At 43.2% G+C, this 27,104-nt stretch overlaps 1 protein-coding gene across 9 annotated transcripts in view; it reads right to left on the bottom strand.

Annotated features, from left to right (window-relative positions):
- Positions 1–27,104, bottom strand: part of NDST2 (N-deacetylase and N-sulfotransferase 2) — a 130,626-nt gene that overhangs the window by 8,084 nt on the left and 95,438 nt on the right. For all 9 annotated transcript variants that reach the window (XM_079313190.1, XM_079313196.1, XM_079313193.1 and 6 more), the window contains 7 exons: positions 15,942–17,329; positions 9,178–9,265; positions 8,848–9,002; positions 7,172–7,357; positions 6,646–6,774; positions 1,047–1,229; positions 148–244 (listed from right to left, as the gene is read on the bottom strand). In XM_079313190.1, the coding sequence (XP_079169316.1) occupies positions 148–244; positions 1,047–1,229; positions 6,646–6,774; positions 7,172–7,357; positions 8,848–9,002; positions 9,178–9,265; positions 15,942–16,934 (1,831 nt within the window). In that variant the 5' untranslated portion in view covers positions 16,935–17,329. The remainder of the gene's footprint in view (positions 1–147; positions 245–1,046; positions 1,230–6,645; positions 6,775–7,171; positions 7,358–8,847; positions 9,003–9,177; positions 9,266–15,941; positions 17,330–27,104) is intronic.

The following is a 27,104-nucleotide window of genomic DNA, read 5'->3' as shown; positions in this document are numbered from 1 at the left end:
AACAAATCTGAGATTGTCCGAAATGTCCTCTGTGGCCATTTGGCAGCTTGCACAAAGGGCAGGGAGACAGATCTACAGCACAGAGCTTTCCAGCTCTCTGCAAGAGTGAGATGGAAGCTGCAATCCATATAACAGTATTCACATTACCAGTTTTCTGAGGTCCCACGATGAGAAACTTGGGGAGTCGATCACACGTTTTCTCTTTAGACCAAATATCCTTGTGCCTTTTATCATCACAGGGATTCTGTAGCACAAGTGATGAGATTAAGCATTACCACAGAAGGTAATGGCAAGGGGAGGAAAAGCTGGAAGGGCCAGTCCTCTGGGGAAAATGAAATTAGCATATGAAGAACTCTTGAGAGCCACACTGCTGCTCTGCCAGGCATCAAGAAGTGTTAAGTAAAAACACTGGGGACTATTTTCAAAAGCTCCAGTGACATGAGATCCAAAGTCCCTCTGAGAGTGTTAACCACAGGCCTTGCCCTATATAGCCATACTGGGCTGGGCCACTGTAACAGCACAGCTCAGAATCTGTGAACTGGCAGACAGGCAACTCTATCACCTTCAGTTAATTTCATCTGCTCATTATAATGCAGAGAGCTGCTGCACTGGGATAAAATAGAATAAGCGTGTTTTTATTTAATGAACATGAATTCTGCAGTGTGAAATTACTTTGAGATTAATCACATTAACATGCCTGCAAGCTCCTCCAGCACCAAACAGGCTCTTGCTTGTACACTTTACATTTCACAGCAGCTTGCTCTAATACAAGCCCTTTAATGATCCAAATGCCTGCAAACTGGCCCCTGATCACGTATGACAGTCATCCCTGTCCCTAAGCTCACATTGTGACTGTGTCCTACTGCTCCTACTTTCCATCCCTTCCACCTTGCCATTTGCCACAGCCAGCCTGAAACTACAAAAATTAAATCTAAAAGCTTTATATGTTTTACTCCTCTGCACTCTAGATCAGCAGTCTTGCTGCACTTCAAATGTGGGATACACCTCTTAGAAAATCATAGGAGCAGTAAAAGCTGCCTTCTCACCTGCCACAAGGGATTTTTCTCCTGTGGGAAGATTTCAAAGTACTTTTTTGCAAGTTGGACTGGAGGCAATGTTTGCAGGCGAAGGTTGGTCCAGCACTGCACAAACTTGACCAGGCTCTCAAAAGTGTACAGTCCCAGACGGTCATTCCCATAGTTGGACAGGTGGGTCATGAAGATGCTGATCTGAAATACAAAAAAGACATGAGATATTGGTAAATCAGGTAATAGAACTATTTCTGCCCAGCTTGATTCCATGGTCAGCAAGAGGCTGTTCACAACTCAGACTGCCATGGCTGTCTTGGTTGACAAATGTCTATTTGCTAGGAAACAGCTTATCTTGCTTGCAGCAAGATAAGAACTCAGGAGGGTCACAGACCTCTCAGTAATCCCTGGGAATAGTGCAGGGGTATGATAATGCAAAATCCCATTCAACTGGCTCTAGGACCTTTAGGTGAATAAGGCTTAGTCAGTAACTCCCTACTAGTCAAAAACATTGAAAGCCTCCCTCACAGGAAAACAGGAACTTGCCTTCCTCTCCCCACAGCACAACCAGGGCAAGCTCTTGAGCCACAGAGTCTGCTACAGCAGGACAGCAGGCCAGGGAGGGGGCACCATGCTGCAGACCTAGCCACAGAGCACAGGGATGGCTGTCACAGGAGTTCTTCCAGGGCCCACAGCCCATCAGATTTCATTCTCTTTAGAGCTGGCACATCAAATGTAAAGGAACAACTGGCAATGCCCACTTTAAAATATAAACAGGTGTATCTGGGGATCTGAACAGGGACTGCAAAGAGACACTGCACTAGGACACTGTCCTAGAAACAGACACCAGCTGCTAAGTTTTACCCTGCAAGAACCTTCAGCACACACAGCCCCTGAAAAATGTCCTGCCAAGCTTTAACATCCATGGGCAAAGTGGCATTCCACAGCCGTGGCAGCTGTCTCAGCATTGCAGTGCTCAGGAGGCTGTGCACTATCTCTCTCTTGCCAAACCATCTCTTCCCTCAAGCAGATACATTTTCCTCCTGTCAGTTTTTCACTAGTTTAACTTTTCCAAAAGAATGCGAATGACTCGTCAGCTTGACTCTAGTGTGTGGTTTTGGTATGTCCCATGGAATTCAGCATCTCAGTGCCCATAACACAACACTCTGCCAGACATAAACCACACCATGGCTAGAGGTTAGAAAAACAAAAGCAGAACACTGAGGCCAGTGGAGGAATGGCTGTTTTAGCACTCCTTGTCCAGAGTCTGCAAGTGCAGGGAGGGAAAATGACCTCAGTCACAGCAGGGGCACCCATTGCAGTACATTCATGGGTTCAATTCTGGTGACACCAGGTAAGGTCAGGAGGCAATGACAGGCTTCCCTGGCAGGAGGCAGGAATGCCTTTCCCACTCACAGTAGGAAAAGAGCAAAATGGGGAAGCAGGAGACAGATGGTCTTGGGATGAAGACATTTGCTGGCACTGAGGAAGTCTGAATTCAGTTTTCTGCCCAGTGTCACCATGGGCTGGTCTCAGCAAGAGAAGAGGCACTGATAGCAAGTAGCTCTTTGTGCCTGAGCCATCCCCAAGAAAGTATGAAACAAATCTAATTCTGTCTATAAGGTGCTCACAACCCAGCATCTTTGGGTAGGCAACAGAAAACACTGGTAGGACTCTGGGACACATGCAAAGTAAGTGGAGATCAAGATTTATCATATTTTTCTGCTTGTGATTTTTTTACTTCTGGTTCCCTACTGAGCTGACAGAGGGGCCCTGCCAGACAGGCTCTGGCACCTACACTTCAAAGAGCAGCCTGTGCTTGGTGCCGTTATGTAAGGAAGATGTGCTAAATACAACACAGAGCAGAGGACAGAATGATCTGTGTAACTGCAAGGCATGGTGGAAAAAGGATGCATCTCATGTTACCCTTTTCTGGGAGATATCAGGAAGGTTCTGTAACAGCAAAATGTGCCTCATCCCTTTGACTTGCTGGTGAAATATGTAAAGGAGAAATATGTATAGAGGAGAAATTTGCTGCATGAAGAGTCTGGCTCACTGGCACAAATCAAATACTGCAGCAGGGAGTACAAAAGAAATCACCTGGGACCCCTTCAGGATTTCCAGAATAAAAAAAAGAGCCTACATGTGCTCCAAGTTAGCAACTGTGTCTCCAGACTGACTACATTTTTTAAAATGGCTCACATAGGTAAAGCTGCCACCTGCAAACAGTCCCAAGCAAATGGATTTGGAAGATGAAAAGACAAACCCAGCCTATGAGCCATTTTCCTGGACTTGTGAGTGTGCAATCATGGCCTGTAACATGTGCTGTTTAACAAGGCCTGGCAGCCTGCTCTGCCCCATCACAGCTACTGCTGCCAGAACAGCTCCAAGCACGACTTCTGACATAAGCTACACTCAAGGGCCATCTCCATCCCTCCCTCCCTGCCATCCACACCCTGACTCTGCAAACTGATTTGGAAAGAACACCTCCCTCCTCTCCCCTCCCTTCTACTGTCAGTGTGCTGCGGTTTCCCTTCTTTCACACTGAGCAAGGATGAGAGCAAAGGTCCCAGAGAACCCAGCACACAGAAAGAGAAGGGCATGAGCACCCCTCAATAACAGTAGCTGTTGGCACAGCAGAAACTGGCCTGCTCAGTGTGAGCGGAAGCATTTGTGAGAGGCAATCAGCCTGTGCTCAGATCAACAGCTATTGACATCAGACCTTGTTCACTAGTCAGAAGATCAAACATCTTCTGTTTGCACTGTGCAGTTAATTATACACGTACAGGCTTGGAGACTCCTCCGTGTCACTTAACGGGAGCTGGAAGCAGCAGAAAGGACTGAAAGAGCCGGGTCCAAGTGTGCTACGGATCACTGCTGGGGCTGCAGAGCTGGCCAGATTTCTATCAGCCCTGAGATGGCTCTATCAGCAAGGGCAGGAATGCAAGGTCTGAGTCACTGTGCAAACACGAGAGGGGCTTAGAGCACAGCACTCTGCCCTGACAAATGCTATGCTGCCAAAAGGAAGCAGAAATGTAAACATGGGAACCATCTGAAGGTGCCTGAAAGAGTTTTAAGTCACCACAAAGAGCCAGTCGTAAATATGGCAAATAAGCTTGTCCTGTACCAGAACACAATTTTCCCAAGTGTTTTTGGATCACAGATTACTGACAGCTCCTTTGACCATCACATCTTATCAGCAACAGTTAATGGGTAGTTCTAGATACTATATTTCTATTAATTCTTTGGCACAGCCTCCTAGATCGGTAAAGATCTCTGGATTACAGCCTAGCAATTGGTTTTCCAAGAGGGACCTCTTGGAATAAAAAAATGAAGGAAGGAACGATAGAATGAGAAAATAGAAAATAAATGAATGAAGGAACAACAGAACATGAAAATAGAAAATAAACAAAAGAAGGAATGATAGAATGAGAAAACAGAAAATAAACGAATGAATGACAGAACGAGAAAGAAGAAAATAAACAAATGAAGGAACGATAGAATGAGAAAATAGAAAATAAACGAATGAAGGAACGATAGAACGAGAAAATAGAAAATAAACGAATGAAGGAATGACAGAACGAGAAAGAAGAAAATAAACGAATGAAGGAACGATAGAACGAGAAAGAAAATAAACAAATGAAGGAACAATAGAAAGAGAAAGAAAACAAATGAAAGAAACAACGAGAAAATGGAAAATAAACAAATGAAGGAATGACAGAATGAGAAAATAGAAAATAATATATATAGCCTTTATATAGCCTAAAAAAAAAAATACAGCCTTTACTTTCACTGAGGCTGTTTCTGCATGCTTCAAGATTTGACAGTTACAGAGGGAGGGCAACATGCAATTCACCCAGCATATGGGAACACAAGTCCAGAAAAGAAATTGTCAAGAGAAAAAAGCTCTTTTTCCATCTGACTGATCACTCCACACACAATGCAAAGAACCATCTCCTCCTTACTCCTTTTATTAAGCAGGAAGGTTTGGTTGTGGTGTGTAAAGAAAACAATTCCATCTCAGGCAATAGGGACAGAAGGCTGCCTTCAGATATGAAAGGATGAACTCCTACAGCTTTTTAGCTGGGGCTGTCATAGACCCACAGCTTCTGCAGATCCTACACAAGCCAGAGCTGGTCACAGGCTAACCTTCAGTAACATCAGACCTGTTTGTCAACTACAGCCTGTCTGTCTGGTGCACCCAGAGCACACTGTGAAGGTCTCTTCACTATCATTTCTACTAAACACTAGAAAAAGCAACAGACAAAGGAAAAATTAAAGTCACTGATGGAAAAGAGGTTGATTTTCTGATCTGCTGGTCTTCTACAGCCCCAACCCAAAGTGGCTAAAGCTGCATATTCAACCTTGCAATCAAGGTGCAAAAGAAAGAGGGAATGAAAAACATCACGGTGAACAACACCATCACATAAAATCCCACAAACAAGTAGTCAAAGACTGGCACCAGTACTCCAGGATTCCTCCCTAGGAAACTAGGCAGAACCAATGTACTTTCTCCCAAATGTCCCTGCATGGATCCTTGTGCATACTCAGCCACTGGTTGAAAAGATGTGTAAAGGAGAAGGAAGGTGGTAGAAATGTGGAAGTCATGAGAAAAGAAAAGATTCAGCACTATTATGGAGTAATACAGGAGTAATTTCAGAGATAGATATTCTAAAGTGATTGTCTAAACTTTGCATGGCAATGTCTATTCAGAGAAATGGAAGACAAGCATCTGTGGGTCAAATCAGCTTTAGTAAGAAAGAAATTCAGGTGGAGAACTGAAAAAGTACAAACAAAAAGAGCAGCATTTCTTCCTGCTGCAGCCAACAAGCAGAAATAGGAGGGAGGGTGATCTGTGATTGGAAAGGGCTACGAAACTTCATCTCTTGATTCTACCCATTCAGAATTTACAAAAAATGACCAGGGTTTTTTGTGTCTCTTGTCTCCTAGTACACCATCCCAGCCTCACTGGGAAGTGAGAAACTCATCTGATTTGCTGTCCATGGCTCTAAGAAAGGACTGCAGGGTGTTGAAGATACTACATTAATTTAGTGGCTTAACAGAACTGTCAATATTGAAAGAAAAGGAAACACCTCTGTTAGATCCTATATCTCACAAAAAAGCCTTAGTGTAACAGCTACATCACAAACACAGAACACAGAAATCTTTTCAAGTGTCTACATAATAAAAGAAAGGGGAGAACCCTTCATAATGAAAGCCCAGCAAAAGCAATTATTGTGAACAAAACTCATCAGTAAGCCAGGGAGAAGCCAGCAGGCAGCAGATGTACTTGGGACAGAAGGAGCCATGGCACATCTCACTTGTGATTTACGAAGACAGAGAAGCCCAGGTACCACCCCCTTGTGCTGTGGCCATGGCCAGGGTGTCCTCTGGCTGGTTTCTGTCTGCTCAGTGCTGCACCTCTTGACACACTCAATACTGATGCTCCCTTGGCAGCATGTAAAGCAAAGCACCCTTAACCAGCAAGTTCTTCCTTGACCCTTCATTTCCCATCTCCTTAGCAAAACACTGGAGACACCCACACTGTGATGGGGGTGACACTGAGTCACACAGGCTGGGACAGCTGTGCACAAACTCCCCCTTCAGATGAACTTACTGGGTTCAGAAGCACTGTCAGGAAGAGTTCACCACCACGAATGCTCTTGTCCAACTCCTTTGAGCCACCAGGATATTCATTATAGAAGATAGTGTGAGTAAAAAGACCACAGGTCTGTCGAGGCAGAACCTGGCAATATCAGAAAAAGGCAAAGTTACACAAGAGGCAGATGCAGCAGCATCTGTGTGAGGATGAGTAAAAGCAGCACTTTACAGATCAATATAAAGAGTAAGGGGTGTAAGTGACATAGGTATAGAGCACTCTAGCTATTGCTCTCAACCACTTAACTCATCACACTGTGAACAAGCACTGGGATTTCAATTTAGCCTTGATGGGCTTGGTTTTGCTCTCCCTTGAGTACTGACCCCTGAATTGTTTTAAGAAACACAGAACTGGCCTTAGCCAAGCTTTTTTCTTTGCCTCACTTAATGATTTTGGAAATACTGGTGACATTAAGGTTATTGTCTCTGATGCAGGTCTGAGAAGACCATTTCCTGGGGAGGCAAGTGGGCCCTGCTGTGCTCACCATGATTCCATTATGGATGAATCCACGCCGGTAGCGGGCAGGCCGAAGGTGTGGGTATTCCTCTGTGCTTGTTACTTGGATGCTCCAAACAGATTTCCATGCCTCATAGAGTTGTGTGTGGACAGGATAAACCCCAGAGTGATGGGGGGCTACAGCATAGCCCAAGTCTGTGGGAATCCCATGCTCCTGGAAGCAGAATACACAGCTTGATAATTCGGTACTTAACTAGTAGCCTTAAAAAGGATCATATTTAACAACAGCATCTGACTTGGAGCAAGATTGCAGAGGAACATGAAAACTCTATGCATTGGGAACTGAAATACTGCTTGTACTTCTTGTTTTATGCATCTGTAGAAATATAAGGACAATTCTGTACCAACAAGGACATTCAGCACTGGTAACAGCTGCTGTAAGAATGGTCTTGTAGCTTGCAGCTGTGACAGATCAGATTAATTCAAAACCCTCAGGTCAGGCTCCCTGGTTACTACAACCTCATCAATGCTGTTAAGTGACACATCTCACTCCCACAATGCCTAGATGTGAGTCACTAGAGAAGGAAAACAAAATTTCCTTAACTGATATAGAGGAAAGGGAGATGATTGGTATCTGTATTGTCTCTAGCAAATTAAAGAAAAGCAGACAGGAGTAAGAGACTACTGCAGGTAAAGGTATAGGGTCTGGAGCTACATAAAAATGACAAGAAATTTCTGAATTTCTTGGGTTTAAATTCCACTGTGTGGTTCTGGTACCAATATCAATGATGACAGCTCTGGCCTGGTGGTGCATGATAAAACCAGAGCCCCTAAATGAAGCAATAACCTTCTCTGACTGCTAGCCTGTTTTATGTTAAATATGTGTAATTGTGTTCTGTGCTTTGTCTCTCTGTGCAAAAGACTGCATTGTTATTTAACCAGGAAAAGGAGGAGCCTAAATTGTTTCTATAATGCTGTGATTGTGCTCTGCATTCAAGATCATTCCTAATCTCTGTGTTTCACAGGAACACAAGACAGCAGTCTGTTATTCCCAAGGGGATTACCATCAAAAGAACCAAACTAGAGGTGAAGAGGACATTTCTTTTCAGTGAAACATGTATGCTATATTCAACTCTGAGCTGTAAGAACCAAACACACACTGTTCCATCAATGCAGGATGTTCAAGACTTCCCCTCCTCTGCCAAAATCCAGGGAATTTTCCTCTATGCTTCTTAGATAAGTAACTTCCTTCAGCATTGTCTGGACAGCAAAAAGAAGGGCTTTTATACTAGCATTTTATGCTACCAGGTGACTTCCTTACAAAACCACACTGAGTAAGGATGGAAAAGGAAATGCTTTCTCACTGCCAGATTTTGTAAATTAATTGCATTTGGATGGTAATGCTACAAGTTCACACCTTAGGAAACAAGAGTCTTGGGATTTGCACCCTGGAATGCAGCAGAGTTGCCTGGGGCCATGCAGGTGCTAGGAAACATTTCCCATCACACAGGCAAGCAGAATGGTGTCTCTTGCCTCAAGACAGCAGAAGCCACACATCAATTTGAACTTCCAGAACTGCCTTCCTTAATTGCAGCTGAATTACTAGACTAGTATTTGGGTTCAATGGGGTCCAAACAGCTGTACCAGGAGAAAAATGTATAAGGATTAACACTGTAAAGTATATAATCTGCAATGCTCCCTTACCATAGCAAACTGCTTGTTGAGCTTCATCTGCTCAGCCAACACAGTGACATTGTGGAAAAGATGAGGCTGCATGTGACTCCACATGTGAGGAAACCACCAGAACTCCTTCCTGTGCTTGAGCAGCATGTCATCCCCTTCATCTTCCTCATCTGTACCTACAGAAAGCACAAAAGGAAGTGCAAAATCAAAAGGCAGGAGAGGGGCTCAGTGTTTAAAAGCAGTAGCTAATCCCCTTCCAACAGAGTCATGCTCTCTCTACTGCATTACATAGGACACAGCCTGAGGTGGGGGCTGTGCAGGTGCTGGGACAAAGGAGTGTCAGGGGCTTACCTGTGTGGTAGAATTTCCCTGAGAAGCCCAAGTTGAAGGTGAAATTTGGGACTAAAGTTCTCAGCTTATTCTGGGTATTCAGTAAAGCCTGTTTGAATGAAAGGGAAAAGAAACATTCATTTTGTTTCCTCTGCAACATCTCTCTGTGTTCTACTGGTGCCAAGCTGAGTCTGAAGAGGTATCACAGGAGATGGGGCTTAGGCACTGTTTCCCTTGGAGAGGAGATAAATGCTCCTCACACACAGACTTTACTTGCAGTAGATCTGCTGTACTAAATGATGCCTCTAAAACCACAGTCAGATCATGCCCTCCACTTCAATGTGAGGGACGCAGAGTGTCTGTGCTAAGGCAAAAGGACAATAAATCCTACTTGAAAGCAAGAGATTCTTTACACTTTACAGGTTCAGCCTCAATGCTCCCTTCCTCACCCATGTTGGCTGGGACTCTGCTAATGAAACTCTACCCCTTCTCAGTCTATGTGCTAATGAAAAGGAGGATGGAGCAGCCTATGTACACAGACAAAGGAAAAGAAGTCAGTAATGTCATGAATAGTAACCAAGTGATCCAAATAGAGGGGGGGTTTTATTTGGAGAGGAAATGTGGATTCTGAGAACTACCCATGCAAGAGAGTACTGCCACAGCAGAGAAGTACCCTTGACTTTGTGTTCCCTTGAAAGTGCCCACATTTTGTAGCAGAAAAAGTTTCCTGCATTCTGGGAAGAAAATCTGGGAAAGCCAACATTCACAATCCTCACATCTCCTACAGGCTCTCTCGTGCTCACTTAAATGTCCAAAGTAATTGCTTTAACCAAAGGGAAGGTGCCTCATGCCATGAACCTCAGGGTCCAGCAGTGTACAGATTAAGACAGCACACAGCCTTGCCAGAAAAAAAACAAATCAAAAAACAAACCCCAGAGGCTCAGTGTGTCACAGACAAGTAGGACACAAACTAATTCTAGTCAAATTTCTTCTGATGGAAAATGATAAAAAGAGAGAAGAGACAAACACTCTGCTGCTGCTATCTGTGTGCTTCAGGGAAATGACACTGGTGCCTCTCCCTGTGGGAGAATTCTCCATCAAACTGGAGGGCTGTTGGCAGGTGACAGACACAGTCCTTGTATGGACTATTTAGATTTTAATAGCTTTTCTCAGAAAGCAATGGATCCTTGGCTGCTCCAAGGTTGAGATGATGACCTCTAATTACACAGGAAACAGAATATAACTCTGGGGAAAGCACACAGACCTATCAAACTGTGTAGGGAAGATGGACAGATCTTCCTGCACCAGCAGCCCTTCCCCAGCCCCAAGGAGCACAAAACAGCACTGCAAGGTGCCCTCACATAGCTCACACTCCATGTCTGAGTGCAGCACTCCCCCAGTGGTGAATGTGCACTCACAAAGGCAGACTCTCATTCCATGGAGCTGCCTTGACACCAACCTCTTGTGGATAACCTGACAAATCACTGCTGTCACTGATGTATCAAACCAGTGTTAGCCAAACACTGGTCATCACATTAATTTAAAAATGGCTTCTATAATTCACTTCAATCATCCATTCACCTCAAACATATGCTGAGTGGTTTTACACTCAAGGCAGGCAGTCCATGACCACGGCAAGGTGGGAAGACAGACAGATTACATGTGCAGTGCTATAAGACACTCTCAGTGCCCTCTGTGAGGGAACCAAGCTTTCAGACTTTTCATTACAGACACATTTCACTGCCTGTTCCTCAGTCCCACATCCACACAACAGTGACACCAAATGCAGCCTGGGACAAATTTCAAAGATTTCAGCTTTACCACAGCCACTTGCCTACTACATCTTTACCTCAGTCCCCACCCCATCTCTCCTGGGAGAAGGATCTGCCTGTCCAGATGATGGTATACAAGACCACTTCAAATTTGGGACCAGCACCTTGAACACTTCACCTAGTAATTCAGACAGGAAAATGCCACTTTTTTTTGGGTTTTTTTTTCCTTTCTCCAGAGCTGTCCCAAGCCCCAGCATTTCCCTCTGCTGCCCTGAAAGGCACATCCAGTGTCCCAAGCTTGGGTAGGAAGTGGTGGGAGGAAAGACAGCGGTTAAGAGGCTTAGCATTCCTCTGCACAGAAGAGATTTAAAGCTGGCTGAGGTTACCATGACAACACATCTGTCTGATAATAAATCCCAAAAAGCCCTGCTCCAGCAGGCTACAATCCTTTGTGTCCGGGAAGGGACTGGGGGAAACTATGGGGGCCCCAGAAATTCAGAGACTATGGAGTCCTATGGAGCCCTGCTTTCCTGGCAAGTTTATTGTGAATCATGTGCCATCCCTCTGCTGATGCTGAATCCTTGTCACAGTCACAGCTGTGAGGTGGCACAGCACAGGTTTGAAGAAATGTCTTTCCCCTGAACAGGATAAAGGAGAATAAATTGCCAATATTTGGACATTTGTATCAACACATTATGAATTCTGTGTTCCCTGGTTCCACACTGGTTCCAAGAGGTCTGTAAGCTGTAGGAAGGTGCAATAATGCAGGTGTGGGAAGAAGCTGGAAGATGGCACTTCTCTCTGTACTCTCTTTCATGAAGTAAGATGAATATGATCATACTAATGATATCTAACAGGTGATTCAAGTGGCATTTCATTTGTATCCATAATGTGCTCTGAGACTCTTAAACAAAAGGCAATCAAGAAACGTGGAGCAGGCTACCCCTTAAGAGAGAAAACAGCCAGCCAGATGTGAACAGATCTTCATTTGCATATTTAAGAAGTTCAGTTGCTCACATGGTATGAGAGAGAGGTCTAGCATTTTAGCTATTCCCCACCTCTAAAAGGCAGATTTTATTCCCATAGAAAACTGTTCCTCAATCCATCCAAGTATCTCTTTTTATATTTTTTGTCTGTTTTTATATTTTATTGTTATCTTTTATTTCAGAAAGCCGTCCAAGACACAAGCCTGCCCACTAACTAGCCAGAAAGGCTCTTGCCCCAGCTATGCTCCCTGCTCTGCAAGACTCACCCCAGGGGGCACTGATGGGGTCTCCAAAGAGATTCCCAATACTGGCCACAGGAATGCTTAAGCCACGTCACGGCCAGACCTGCTTCACACTTGTCACAGTCTATCAGGGCATTCACTGCCATGCACAACTATATTGGGAAGCCTTTAGTACTTAACTGTGGCAGCCATGCTGCAGGCCCAAGTGACAGAAAACTGCATTCCAAAGCAGATTCCTGCACACAATGTCATAAAAATGTCTAAGCTTCACTCTGATGTTAAACGCCCATAATTTTAAACAAAGTCTTTTAATAATATCAAATTACAATAAATATTTACTTCTAAGCAAATGCTAGGGGAAAACTGTTTAAAATTGTGCCCTTTGTTGCATTACATTAAAAATTTCTTTCTCACTGACAGATCTGCAAAGATTTCCTCAGCAGTAACTACAAGCTCTTGATGTCATCCAGAGAAAATAAAAACTCTCTTCACTCTAGGAGTGAGGAGGAAATCAGGAAAAGCCACAGCACCCTGACTGTACTGGGAGCTTCTTTAGGACTTAATTCTTTTCTAAGATAACTCCTTGGCATTGGAGTCATACAGGGCTAAATCTTAATGCAACTCTGCTTTTCAAGCTACAAAAATTTTTACTTCCAGGAGTGTTTGCAGAGAATTTAGTTGCTCCACACAAACCCCAAACATTATCTATCTCGGCTCCCTCTAACAAGAGGCAAAAGAAAGGAAAATTAAAATAATTCAGATGCTGGGAAAACACAAAAACTTGACTCTAAGAAAACAGTACATGGACAAATGAAGAGAAAGAGATGATTAAAAATGGATGAAGAAAGCTGAGTGCTTTTGCAGCCTCTTCTCAATGCTCATGCAAAGCATACTAGGAACATGTGGCAGAAACATGGTCTTGGCAGATACTGCCCCAGGCAGTATGTTCTTAAGAGGAGTTCCTGCAGTTTTCTTACCACCCAGCACTGCCAGAACTCAAACAACACTGGCAAAGAAGAAACTCTCATGGTACTGTGGTGTGTCTACCTCCCCTGCAGTCTTAAAATCAGGCAGTTTAAAATTGCTGAGTACTTTAATTGCAGGTAAGATCATACTCTACAATTTAGAAAGGCAAGAGCTGGCTGATAGTCACCCTCACTAGCTTCTTTGTTCTGCACCCTCACCATTCATAATCCAAAATGAAATTACTGTCCTTGATTTTCACTTAGCTTGCTCTCAGACTCACTTGCAATGATTGCTCACTATTTATGCCCTTGCAGTGATTACTAGCAAAAGAGGCAAGAACTCATCTATTTAATCTTCTTTGCTCATACCTAAAGACGAGTAGAAAGGATCACACAAAACAGATCCTTTTGCATTAGAAACGGCTTGTCTTTGTTGGCCAGTTCCATGGAGGTTTGGTAAATTCCAAGGATTATGATTTTAGAAGAGACTGAATGTGGAATAAATTGAGAAGAGAAGGGATTCTCTGAGATTTTGTTTTGTTAATTATGTGCAGCTCAAATCTCTAGTAAACTCTACAAAGGGAAAACATTTCCTTTGTGCAACTTCCAACTGTTCCACTTCTATTGAGGACTGCAAGCTCCTGCTGCAGCCCTTCAGCAGAAACAGGAACTCAAAGGTTATCATCTTTAAAGCAACCACAATTCCATTTTTTTCTTGTTAAAGAATAAAGCTATTCAGCTCTCCTTTAAGCATCACAAATAAAAACATTTCTCTCGGGTAAGACATGTACTATAGGCATACATTTGATCAAATTATATTCAGTGCTTTCTTTTAATAGTCATTTTGTCTGGGAAGGTCTCTGAACATGGACCTGAATATGGTAAAGAGGCTCACTGGGACAGCAGAGTCAATTTTATACCCTCACACAACATCCAGTCTTCAAAACACTACCCTGACCACTGTAATCTAAGCTTTGAGATAAGGAGCTGTGTGCTGAGATATCAGCCCTGAAACAGAGCTTTCATATAAAAGGCCAAAGAAAATGCCAGCTGTTCTGGTACTATTATATCCCCTTCTCTCCCCACAGTGAGAGACTATCAACAAATCCATGTAGTTATTTCTCGCTTTTAAAAAATAAAAATTCATTAACCTCACGTGGCTTTGCAATCAGAGAGCTTCTTTTAAATGGATAAATCTGGGTTTTATCTGCTTTGCCTGAGATTCTCTGCTTACTGATCACAGATTATTCCTCCATTTCACCCTGTTAAAACCCAAACAAAGCATCTTTTGGAATAATCTTGTCTGGGTTTGTTTTTAACATCACTAGAGCAGCCTTTGTTTCCAAGAGCTTTGGGAAGCTCTATCCTGCCTTCCCACATGGGTCTGTAACCTGCACAAGAACTACAGAGGTGAGCATCTCTGCTGCTTTGGACTAGTGGGTATAGGGCCTGCTTAAGACCAAGATAAGATTGTGATCCTTCACAAAAGAAAAAAAAATATCTTTCAGAACATTTCAGTACTTCAAAACACAGGCACACTACAGTGAAATGAAGAAAATTTTAGCATTTTCCTTAAATAAATACTACACACAAAATATAAAATCCTTGGAGATAACCAAGACATATCCTGCATGGATGCATAAGACATGTAGAAAGGGTATAAGTAAAAGGTTCAAGTAAATCTGTACAACAGTATTCTTCTAACACATTTGCCTCAAATATTTTGTGCTTGGATGCAAGTTCAAAGGATGCTTCATCCTGAAGTTGTTTTGGAAACCTGCTAAAGCAGTTGCTGTCAGTCTTACCATTATCATGGCTGGTACCAGCCTGGACTCACCTGAGAGCAAGTGCTGAATGGGAACCCAGAGTCTGCACCTATGAACAACCTCAGCACACCAGAGAAACAGGCAGGGCACCTGCCTCAATGGCTACAAACCACAGCTGATGGGAAGATACAAAGTCCTTGGCTCCATGAAGCATCACATGCACATGGATCACAGACTTAACAGAATGCTTTACCATCTACTTTGAATGACAGGGAGAATCAGAAGGAGCACTTAAGTTTGTTACCTATTTCCTAATTATTTTTATCTTTGTCTCAGTTCCCTCTCCTCCACAAAATCTGTCTCTTACCCGTAATCTTTCCTAATAGGTCACTGTATTATCCCAGGAACTGCCAAGGAAAGCAAACCACAAAGCTAGCATCTCTCTTTCACAATTGTGAGGCCACAGAGATGGTTCTCATGAAGGCCTGGTCTGATCATGTCTCTCTGGTGTATTTGATGATATTCCCTGCTCAGGGATCAGGAGGGAGCAAAGGGTAAGAGAAAAAACCTTTCTTTTCCTAATTTAGTTGTGTGTTGAAAAAATAGATGGCTAAAATATAGACTGTATCAGTTTGGACTGCATGAACTGGCCTACAGTTTTGCAATATAACACATACAGCTTATACACATCACAAATAGAATAGAACAGAAAAATGTACTTCTTAACACAACTTGCCATTTTCTTTAGAACAGCAGAGTTTACAGCTACAAATAGGTTGGCATAGGAAACCTGCATATACTTGTTGTTGTATACATTAAAGAGGCGACAGGATAGACTACCACAGGCATCTTCCTCTTAAACTGAGAGAGGTCAGCTCCTAAAGTGCTCCATTTAAACCTGCAAAACTGTTGAGAGCATCACACATGGTGCCCAGTGTCTTTGCAGGCTAATTCTCTGTGTGAGATGAGTATGACTGCAGCAATCAATGCTTTCCCTCAGAATAAATGACATAGCACACACTAGAAACCCTGGAGGGATCTACTGGGATTTTACCTCCACATCAGACACTTTCATGCGAGTGCCCTCTTTCCCCACAAATATATCATCGATGTCAACAAGGATATAGCGATCAAGCGTGAGACAGAGGCGTTTGCCAGTCAAGTAGGCAATGGCATCCACGAAAATGAGTTTGTGCAGCCAAAAATTGAGGTTATTGCCGAAGAGAACCCGCTGGATCCCATCATGCAGACCCAGGTCCTGCATCACTGTGGCATGCAACGCTTTGTGAGTGGCCAGGTGAGGAATGGACTCCGAGGATTTCGTGCTGGCCAACAGCACTGGCTCATAGGTGCTGTGGTTTGACTGAAACACAGTCCAGTCATCACCAGGGAGAGGGCCCTGCTCCACCTCATTGGCCCGGGTGACGTAGAGCAGGGGAGCACTAGGATTGATGTGATAGTCCCGCAGCCCCAAGTTGGAATGTAGGAAAAGGGGGAAACCCTTGAGCTGTGCACTGAGCAGGCTGTTCTCATTAGCTTTGAAAAAGCCTATAATCCCCACCCCATACTCTACACAGTATTTGTCTAGCAGCTCTCGGTTCCAAGCGTCTAGATTCACATATTTAAGGATGTTCTCGTAGATAATTAGAGCGTAGCGTCCTCTGTCTTTGTCTGTCAGGGTGGGCATATCCCCTTTGCCAGGGGCGATCTCTGTCCTGTATTTGAAGCGGCTGGATTCCAGGATGGCCACTATCTCCTGCCCCAGCTGGGAGTAAATGCTCTCCACAAAGACGAGCACCACGGGATCCGTGCGCGAGGTGTCCACGGACTTGGTGAGCCTCCAGCTGGCTTGCGGCGGGATCAGGATGCGGTGCTGGCTGCTGCAGTCACTGAAGGGCAGCGGAGGCGGCTCCTTGATTTTGGGGCTGTTAGTGACGTAATAAGCCAGGATGCACATGGAGATGAGGCTGAAGGCGATGAGCAGCAGGATCAATCTGTGGAGCTCCAGCTGTCGCACGTGCCGCACCACTTTCCACAGCTGAATCATGGTGAGGCGGGCGGCTCAGCCCCTCCTCACGCCCTGCACCCGCGCTGGACTCGCGCCTGGGATCTCCAGCGCCCAGCAGCAGCTCACTAAAAAGAAAGAGCAGCTGCGGAGAGAGAAAAAGCTAAAGCAAACAGCTCCAAGGCGAGACTCGCAGAGATCTGCCATTTATCTCAGGTAACCATGGCCCTCAATTCCCATCGCTCTTTTGTGCGCTTCCTCGGGCTCCTCTCCTCTCACTCAAAAGTCTTTGGAGGAGTGAGGATTCCAGAATCTCGTCTCCAATAGCAAATCAGTCTGTCATTCTGTGCACAAGCAGTTTCAGCTCAGCCTTCCCAGGTGTCCTGTTTCTCATTTAGCTGTTTCACATTCACATGGTGGCACCTTCTCTTTGCATCCTGCAATTTAAAAAGAAAAAGTCAATTCTCAGTACGGCTTCAACATTTAGCAGGCTTGAGATGAAATGGCAGGACTAGCAGGTGACAGGTGGGCAGCATCACTCACCCATCAGCAGATCTGCACCCTGGGAAGTGTCACACCCCATCTGTGTGGGAGCTTGACAGAACAACCACAATGACCTTTGGAAGAAAGGCCCCAACAGTGCACAGCAACTCAACATTCACCTTGGGTGAAATTCTCACACACTACAGCAAATAGAGCCACCAAGCGCCTGGCCTTCCCTCAGCCCTCTGTAAGCCACTCAATAGAAAACACAAAACCCTTTTATTCTAGCCTAAATTTCAAAGCTAACAGGAGAACACTCTCTGCAAGGCTGCCCCATTTGTCCTGGGAAACTCACTTTCTTCCAGAGGTCTCAAAATACAGCCCTAGAGAGGCACCATCCCCCAGGCAGCACAGAGGGTGGGGGGCACAGGCTCCCACACTTAATGGTTGCCAACTGATTCAGTGGCAACATCTCCTGAAACCTTCATCGCCTTCTCTCATATGCCACTGAAGAACATGAAGGCAGTTTTAAATCACCAACAGCACAACATGAATTTGGGTTGGTCTCAAATACATGAAAACCTCTTGTTACGAAGCTCTCTCACCTCCTGCTTTGTGTTCATGGCAGCAGACTATTCCACCATATGTTGTTATTTTCCCAGGAAAAAAAACGCCCAACAAAGCCAACAAATACCAAATAATTCAAAACAAACACCAGAGAAACAAACTAAATCTCTCCTTGGTTTAAAAATAAACTCACAGTAGAGTCTTCTCTCCCTTACCAGCAGTGATTTACCCACAGCAATACCCTGGTAACTTTCCTGGGATATGAGCACATTTTTGGGGCACACCTGCTGCCTCTCCCAGAACAATGCAAGAACACTCTAAATGCCAGATACTGCTCACCAAGTCAGTCATGCATACAATGACTTCTCTGTAAAAATTAAACTGCTTTTTTTCTTTAAAAAGATTTTTTGATCACCCCCCCAACTCCACCACATACAGACCCTCTAACCACCTGCTCAACTGGCACAGCTTGCAACACCAGGAGGTACAAGAAAGCAATAGCAAATAATATTACCAAAAGAGAGCTTCATCCTTTCTCCATTCCTCACACTTTTGAGCTTTTGTTACTACCATTCTGATAAAACAAAGAATATGAGAAGACTAACTTGCCTATGAGTTTAAGGCATACATAAGTTTCTTATATAGTAAAGCCAGGGGTTTCTAACAACTAACTCCACCAGAGAAGGAACTACTTGTGAGACAGAAGCTGAAAGAAGTTTATTTTGCTCCACCAGAATTTACTTGTGATACAGGTGCTTATTTTGTAATGTCTTTTACTAGATGGAAAAAAAATCCTTCTGGGTTGGGGAAAATATAGATGAGGCCAGAAGTCCCACTCTAAAGACTCCCACCAGGCTGTTTTCCAAACTGTTGGTGCAGCTTGAAGCAGAGACAAAAACCACAAACAGATTTTATATGAAGAGATATAATACTGCTAACTTTATGGCAGCAGATGGAAGAGAGGCAGAGTGCTCTTTACACAAGCCTGATGATGATCATTAAGTATTATCTCAACTCCCCTGCTACAAGCTCAGCAGAGCAGGGACTGGTTTGTGTAGTGCACAATGAAACCTTAGCCCTGATGAGATTTTCAGAATAGCTGTAGACTGTCAATGTAAAGTACATCACACAAATCATTTTCCACTGGAGAAACTGAGACACAGTAAACCTCACTGAAGGTTGCACTGCAACACAGCAGATGGATCAGGAGTTTTGGCAGAATTACCCCTGTTCCCAATATTCCAAATGGATTGGGGTCTCCATTCCCAAATGGCCCTCTGTAAGGACAGAACTGGCTTTGGAAACCCAGCTCAGTCAGCCACAACAAGCTGTGTTTTCTTCAGCACAGACAACTGATCATCTTTTAGTTTTGGCTCTACGTACTGTTAACTTTGTACTGGAAAAAGGACAGGGCAGAGAAAGTGAGAAATAACTATGTGAAGATGTAAAAAAACCCCATAACTTGTATATTTTTTTCTTTTTCTTGCTACTGAATATATGATATATGATTCCCTGGACAGAGCATAGAACATGATTTTTCAAGTCAAGTTCAGTTCCTGTAATACATCAGGATTTTCAGTGTATCAACACAGTACTGAAAAACATGTGCCATCTTCCAAAAGCAACCAGGAAAATAGCCTTTCCACCTCCACAACAAGCTTTTCCCATCTCACTGACTCTGCAAGGAAGACCCCAATTTCCATCTTCCTGCTTGTGATTACAGCTCCAAAGCTTCAGAGGCAGAAGCTAGCAGAAGCAGAATTCAGCAGGGTAGAGAGAGGCAAAATAGGAGGTCAATTCTTTTACAAGAGTAATACACAACTCCATGCATATCACATACTGCATATGCAAGAATTCATCTTCATTCTAATCCTGTGCAACAAATGCATGCTGAACACTTCACTCAGATTCCAATAATAATCAATTTTGATGAAGAAACATGAGAATTCCTAGTTCTTGCCTTCCCAAATAACTCACTTCCTTTTGTTTTTCAATCCCACTGAATAAAACAGAAACATAAAAACTATTTTGAATTTAAAGATTCACTATCTTAACATGTATTAGACACAAAGCTGGTTTTGAAGGAGAAAATAATGTAAAGAGGAGCCCCAAGAGCCCAAGTGTTACTTCTATGAATTTCCAAGCACTGTGTTGTTTTTGGGGCAGAAATTGTAATATAAACACCAGGGTAATGTTAAAAAAACTCAAGAAGATGTTGATTTATGCAAAAGCCTGGCAAGGTTCTACTTTTACAACTCTTTATCCCCAAAGCATCAACATGGAGAACACTTCTCTTCCCTGATTGGACTCATTCATCTCTCCAACTTAATTTTTACTTTTGAACTGACTCTGTTCTATAAAGAGCTGTAGCTTCAGTTTCCCAGTTATCAGTTTAAAGATGAAAATCACAGGACAACTGGATTATTCTGTAGAATAAGAATGAAACCAGAGTTTAAGCTAGGCTGCCACACCTGCAGTGCCCAGCTGAGGGGCACCAGGGAGAAGAACCCCCTTTGCTGGGCACTTCTGAATCACAGCAGTGTTTTGATAACAATGATTCCATTCAAGCCTCTAGCGAAGCTCCCAAACAAGCCCCCATTTGTTACATGGGTGAGCTCAAAAAAACAAATTAAAAAAAAAAAAGGCCTGTATCAGATTGCTGCTCAAGAATCTGTCAGCTCTGATCTCTTTAACAAGGCTTCACAGCCAGAGGGCATGCCAGCTGGCACGGGAGGCATTTCTTTCTTTGGGGACCGCATCAGCTGGTTTAGGTTCAAACGAAAAGAGGAAAAAGAATAACAAACAAGTACACTGAACAAAATTTATATTAAAAGGTGAGAGAACTGTCAGAAACCAGTCATACATGAAAAGCTGAGAAATATCTATACTGCAGAAACAAAAGAAAAAAAGGAATTGAATTACAGTGAAAATTATTCCCTCTTAAAGGAAAAGAAAATACCTGTGTGTCCTCTTCTGACATCGAACTCCTGGGAATAAAACACCACCAAAAAAAAAAAAAAAAAAAAAAAAAAAAAAAAAAGGTTTCTAGATGAATTGAGATCCACTCTGAACTCCAGAACTGCCCCAGTGCAAATTGTGGGAGGTGGCAGTCAGACTGCACAGCAAGAATGAGTGTCCAGAGGCCCGAGGACTCAGGCTCAGCAGGCACTGTCCTGCCAGAAGAGCATCTCCCGATCAGAGAGCCTCAGCTGTAAGGGCAGCGATCCCACAGATCACCACCAGCATGAAGACAAAGGCTTCATCAAACTGAGGTGCTCTGTTTCCTAATGATATACAGTGTTAATGTCAAACACACACTGCTTTGTGAGTTATCAGCTGCTAAGCCACATGGCAACTGATGTGATATGAAAGCAAGATAACAACCCCAACCCTGTGGTTTTAACATTTGATCTCCAGATATTTCCAGTGCTTGGAAACGGTTGTGGGAGATCAGAACAAACGTTCAGGACCAGCACTTACCCCAAACCACTTTGGTAAGTGGCTTTGATCAGAATCTAAGTATTTGGGGCTTCTCGTACATTCATGCTAAGGCACATGGAAGATACTGGGTATCATCTCACACCTTTATTAAGAACTGTCAATGTATTCCCAGCTGAGCTACAGAAGGTCTTACCATCCAAACCCCAGTGTGACCAGTATATTTCCCCAGCCCTTTTCTTTATTCATAATATAATCTCTCCATCTGGAATGCACAGCAGCAAGATCTTGCCTTTGTCCACAATAGCTCTATTTCAGAAGCCTTTCTTCTGCACTTCCTGTGAGATGGTTGTTGCCTTGGGCCCCAGGGGGACTGCAGTAATTGAGTTACACAGTAATCAGAGAAGGAATCTGATTGATTTTCCAACCCATTCCACTTTAATGCTGTCATCAAGACACAAAATTCCTCATTAGTCTGTTCTATTCTGAGACATCACAGCCCCTCTCTTTGTCTGTAGTGGTATCTGTATGCCAGGCCTCCAGGTACAGCCCTCTCTCACAAAGATGGGGAGCCTGGTAAGTAGTGTCAACAAAACATAGCAAGCCACACAGCAAAAGAATTAGTAGAAAGCTCAGGAGAATGAATGCTGCTTATATTTCACATATTGGGGGAAAAGACATATTGTGGAAACTACAGCCACATTGCAATGAAATTGCCATGCTCATTTTTGGGCTCTGGCCATGTGTTTCAGCTAACATCCACTGCCAGTCAAATCCTGCCATGAGAGACTGCCTAAGGAATACAAAATTCAGATCAAAGACACAGAAACACTAATGGTGCCCATGCTGCTCTGACAGACAGGGCTGCAGCCTCCAGCCAGCTCTGTGTTTTGCTTGGGCAAGTCCCCATGCAGGGAAAAGCCTCCCAGTACAAACCTGTGCTGAGCCAGAAAGCTGCCAGCTGGCCAGCAGCCTTGCAATGTGCCTGTCTGATATAAGAGGAGAAGACCTGTGGGATGGAGTAATAATTATTTTAATTATTTTATCATCACCCCTAGACAAGTATGTAACTTCACACCTTCTGCAAGGGCAACAAACTGCTGTCCATGCTGAAGAGATCTGCATGCACTCCTTTCATCCCAGCCTGCTGGAAACCCAACTGTAGCACTGAATTTACCCTTGTGCCAGAGCAGTGAAGTCTAAAGACAACATGAAGACAGAGATCCTGGAGAGGCCAGCTCCAGCTCAGCTTCAACAAGGGCTGCACAGAGATCCCATGACTCCTGCAAGGTTCTTGGTGTTTGGATACTTGATGGATATCTTTGTTTGCTGCACATCTTGGTTCTCTTGCTCTTTTATATTACAAAAAAAAAAAAATAATAGGTTTATTCCTTCTCATGCCAGTGACAGAGGCATGGCCCAGCATTACCTGTTAGCAACATAAACCAATCCTTTCCCCTGAAAACAAAAAGGTCCTCCTCATAAGAGCTTCTAGGAAATCTGGTTTTCAGCTCCCTGCCTTCTCCCCATCATAATACACTCACTGCTTAGGGTCATTACAATTGACCTGACTCATTTTCTAAAGCAAGGGAATTTCAGACTTTTACACTGAGGTATTCCCTCAAGTTAAATGTCAGAACCACAAGCCTCAACAAGTTTCATAGCCTTAGCACAGGACAAACTTGGGAAGGGAAAACAGTTTGTTATCTTGTATTTTCAGCCTCCTTAAAGAGGATCTGCAAATAAAGAACCTGAAGAATTGTTAAAAAAGCAAACAACATTTCTTTCTGATTTCAGCAGTTACTGATGCTGCTTGATAAAAATTATATGTAGTTTGGCAGCTGGACACCTCTGCTGAAATGAAAAGCAAAGACTACAGGTATTGTAGCAGTGGAAGTGCTCACACAAGTCAGAGCTTTCCAGCAGCTGAGGGGATGTAACTGCCCTGAGGATGCACAGGTCTCTGAAATGCAACTGCTCACAGGAGAGAAAGGAGACACTTTTTACAGAGATAACTGAAGGAACATATCCATTGCTTCATTTCATGTGGTACTGAGCTTTTAAAATCTGGGGATCAGGCCAGCATAAAAACAGCAGTTTCATTCTGGCCATACCTGTCCTTTTGTTCTGTGCCTTTCCTAACACATAACTAACCCTTTTCCTACACCAGGGAAAACGACAGAGCAGCTCTTCTCTGTACACAGGCACATAGAGCTCTGGGACAAGAGAGGCAGAGCCAGAGCAGCCTAGAGCCTTACAACACAAAGGCAGTCCAAACTGTTTTACAATCCCCCTCCAGGTGGAAAATCAGTTCTTCAGTCACCCCAAAGGAGGGAACGCAGCATCTCCAGCCTCCTTTCATCAGGAATCAACACGCACACTATCGTGGCAGAACATCTCCAGCTCAGCTCTGGGAACAGGAAATAGATGCAGTTCCTTCCACATTAGATATGGACAAGAATCTCATTTCCATTCTCTCATGCTCCCTGCTTATCACAGCTCAGATCAACTATTCTGTTGCAGAAAGAAAAACGTTTTCTCTGGTGATTTCTCCTAAGTAACTTAATCAAGTGGGGAAATACAGCCAAACAGAGGCAAAACCGAGAAAATTCAGTGTCAGTCAGAGTTGAAGTGTCTTAATATAGAATGTGTGTTACAAAAGTTTATCTGGAATTGCTACAAAAGTGGCCTAACCATTCTTCCAATGAGAACTTAGAAAATTTCACCTTAATTAACAAGAGGTTGATCTTCTATATTCAGTTGCTTCCTCCTTTCATGTAACACATAGGAGACAATCTTTTACAATCAGTTTTATCTAGGAATATATGATAGTAGGGAACAGGTTTAACACCATTACACTGAAAGTTTGTCCAAACTGACACCAGAAGAAAACTGTAAGTACGCTCTACCAAATCTTAAAAGCCCAACAAAGCTCTTGAGCTCACCTTTCTGGTGTACCTGCACTAAAATTTAGGGTCAAAATCTGCTAGGCTTATAAAAGAACATGTTCCCCAGCTGTGTACAGCAGCTTCCTCCTACCTGCCTTCAACTGAGATGTTCTACTCACAAGATCTCCACCCAGTGTAATGAAAAGGCACAAATTCAGGTCTTTGGTGATTACATAGGTTGGGTGAGACAATGGCTTGGAGGCCTGGTTTTTACAAGACAGGAGCAAATCCAAAGTGCTCTACTGCCCTTTCTAAGCCTTCATGACCATCTCTGCAATGAAAAGTCATCATTTGCTTTTTCACAAGCATTATGTCAGAAATAGATCTCAGTGGGAGCACTGCACCCACCAAGAGCCTCTGAATGCCCTGAGCAGGCTCCACCTCCCCAGCTGTGAGCTGCACTGAGCTCACAAACACAAGCACGTTCTGCCTTGCTGACCTGACTGACCATTGTGCACTCACCTGGTGCCTGGGCTCCAGGCTGAACCTGGTCCCCATCACTGGCTGCCTCTGTGCTTGTGCTCTTTGGGTGCTGCTGCTGAGGATGCTGCCTGTGCCAGAGGGTGGATGGAGGGCCCCTCCCTGCACAGTGGGGTGAGGCAGCTCCAGCCATGCAGTCCTCATGGCCTTGATGGACCCCACAGCAGCTCCACACACTGTTACTTTTCCATAGACAAAGGATATGCTGGTGACAGGAGGACAGAGACTGCTAGAGAAACAGGGTGACACAAAGTTGTGACTATTGTTAGACTTCCCTGTCTTCGTGTAGGTGGAATTATTTAATTTTCTCTCAAACCATCTGTGTTTGCAATTGTTACAAAATCCCAGGCAGTGTGCATTTATTTCCACACCTTACACTATGCCATGCTTGCACAGACAACAGTAATTTCAACCCTGTACATTCTGTTTCCCCTTGTTTCTACCTTGTTTTTAGATAATCAACTCACAGAAATGAAACTCCTTTGAAAAGACATGCATCTCAAACATATTAATTTTAAACTGTACTGTAATTACATGCCACTAGTTTTTAGTCTTTCTCCCATTTTCTAGACTTAATTACTAAAGTGGGTGCAATATTCTTACATTTTTAATTAGTCAACTGTTTACGAGTAGGATTTTTTCTGCTATAAAGCACTGCACCTTTAAAATATTCATTCATGCAGAATTAAGTCCAGGACCTCATTAACATCCTAATTAAGAGTACCCAGGACAACTCAGGAAAAAAGTTGCCATATTTGCAATCAAATCTATCCTCTAATAAAACTGAAGTTTTGTCAGGAAAGCTCAAGAGTTTTGAGCAAAATATAGATCTCTGTTTTGGACTGCAGTTGAAGTAAAACTGATCTGGGTATTGAAAACTGCAAGGTGCCCAATTTTGGAGACTAATTCTGCTATCTTCAGGACTCTTGCTCCAAATTTACAGATTGTAGTAAAATGCCCAATGAAATGCAATCAATTACTGAAATCTGGACTAATTTTTTATAATTAGCATGGAAACTGTCCATGTGTTAAATTTTTTCTGTGAAGAAATTTAATATTAAATTCACTTATAGCTTCTGATAATGAAAAACATGCTTAACCTTCAAGTCAAAATAATGGAGTTAATCTGTACCATTTTGCAAGCTTTTATAGGTATTTACAGGATAAAACAATTATGAAAATATTTCTGTTGCACATGTAGCAGTAAGAGACAAGGACAAATGCTATCAGAAACAAGACTTAAGAAAAAAGCATTCAGAAAACTGTTGATTATGAAACAATTTAACACAACATGATTGTTTTCAGGGATTTTTTGGCTTTCTTAATAAATCTTCAGCTTAGTTCAAATAAGTGAACTGAAAACAGGAAATCTCAATAATTTTTTTAAAAAACAGTGATCCAATTGCCTTATCTCAGTTGGAATAAAAAGAAGAGAATTGCCAGAAAAGCAAAATTCTCTCCAAGTAGAAATATGCATCTGCCTGTCTGGTGAAGTCTTCAGTAGCACAGAGAACAAAGTTCTTTTGGTCTAGGCTGGTACAGGGTATTCAGCCTGTAAAATGCATTGCACAAAATGCTTGATCTCCTACTTGCATATAACAACATAATCACTTACCAACATATATTTCTACTAATATGGTGGGCCTTGTGCTTGTTCTTGTGGAAGGACTTGTTCCACAAAGAAAGAGACACAAAATGGTTCAGAACCAGTAAGGAGATCCATGTAGTGCCTGCCCCTGCTAGGGAACAGCCATGGCAGCACAATTAGCACTGTAGTGTGCAATGACAGGGGTGCTGCTGAGCACCACCAGATCTGCCCACAGCCCTGGGCTCTCTACTTTAAATTATGCAGGCTGATCAACACAACTGAGCTTTGCCTGTACAGACAGGCTAGCTGATGGCACTTGCTGTAATACAGACACTGATTTTCCACAATCTAGCAACTAGTTTAAGATAAAATGTGGCTGCTCTTTAACAGCATACAGAAAACAGTAACTCTTTGAAAAAATTCTGCACTCAAAAGAGAAGGGGAATTTATCACACTAACATTATATGAAGGTCTAATGCAAACAGTGCTCAACAAAACAGTGGCAAATACACTCCTTTATCTTGCCATATGTACTATCTCACGTTAAGAAACATGACCCAGAACAGCAGATTTTATAAGAAAGGAAGGCTGCAGAAGAGGGACAATTAGTCAAGTAAACAAGTTGGGAATGATTGCTGGAAGAAATGGGTTCACAAGAGCAGAGAAAGGGAGGGAGGATTTGGCAGCAGAGACTGGGAGACTGTTCCA

Source organism: Erithacus rubecula (genome assembly GCF_903797595.1).
Source record: "Erithacus rubecula genome assembly, chromosome: 9".
In the NCBI taxonomy this organism is placed as follows: Eukaryota; Metazoa; Chordata; class Aves; order Passeriformes; family Muscicapidae; genus Erithacus; species Erithacus rubecula.
Note: the sequence above shows the minus strand (reverse complement) of the source record. Positions and strands in the feature narration are given on the sequence as shown.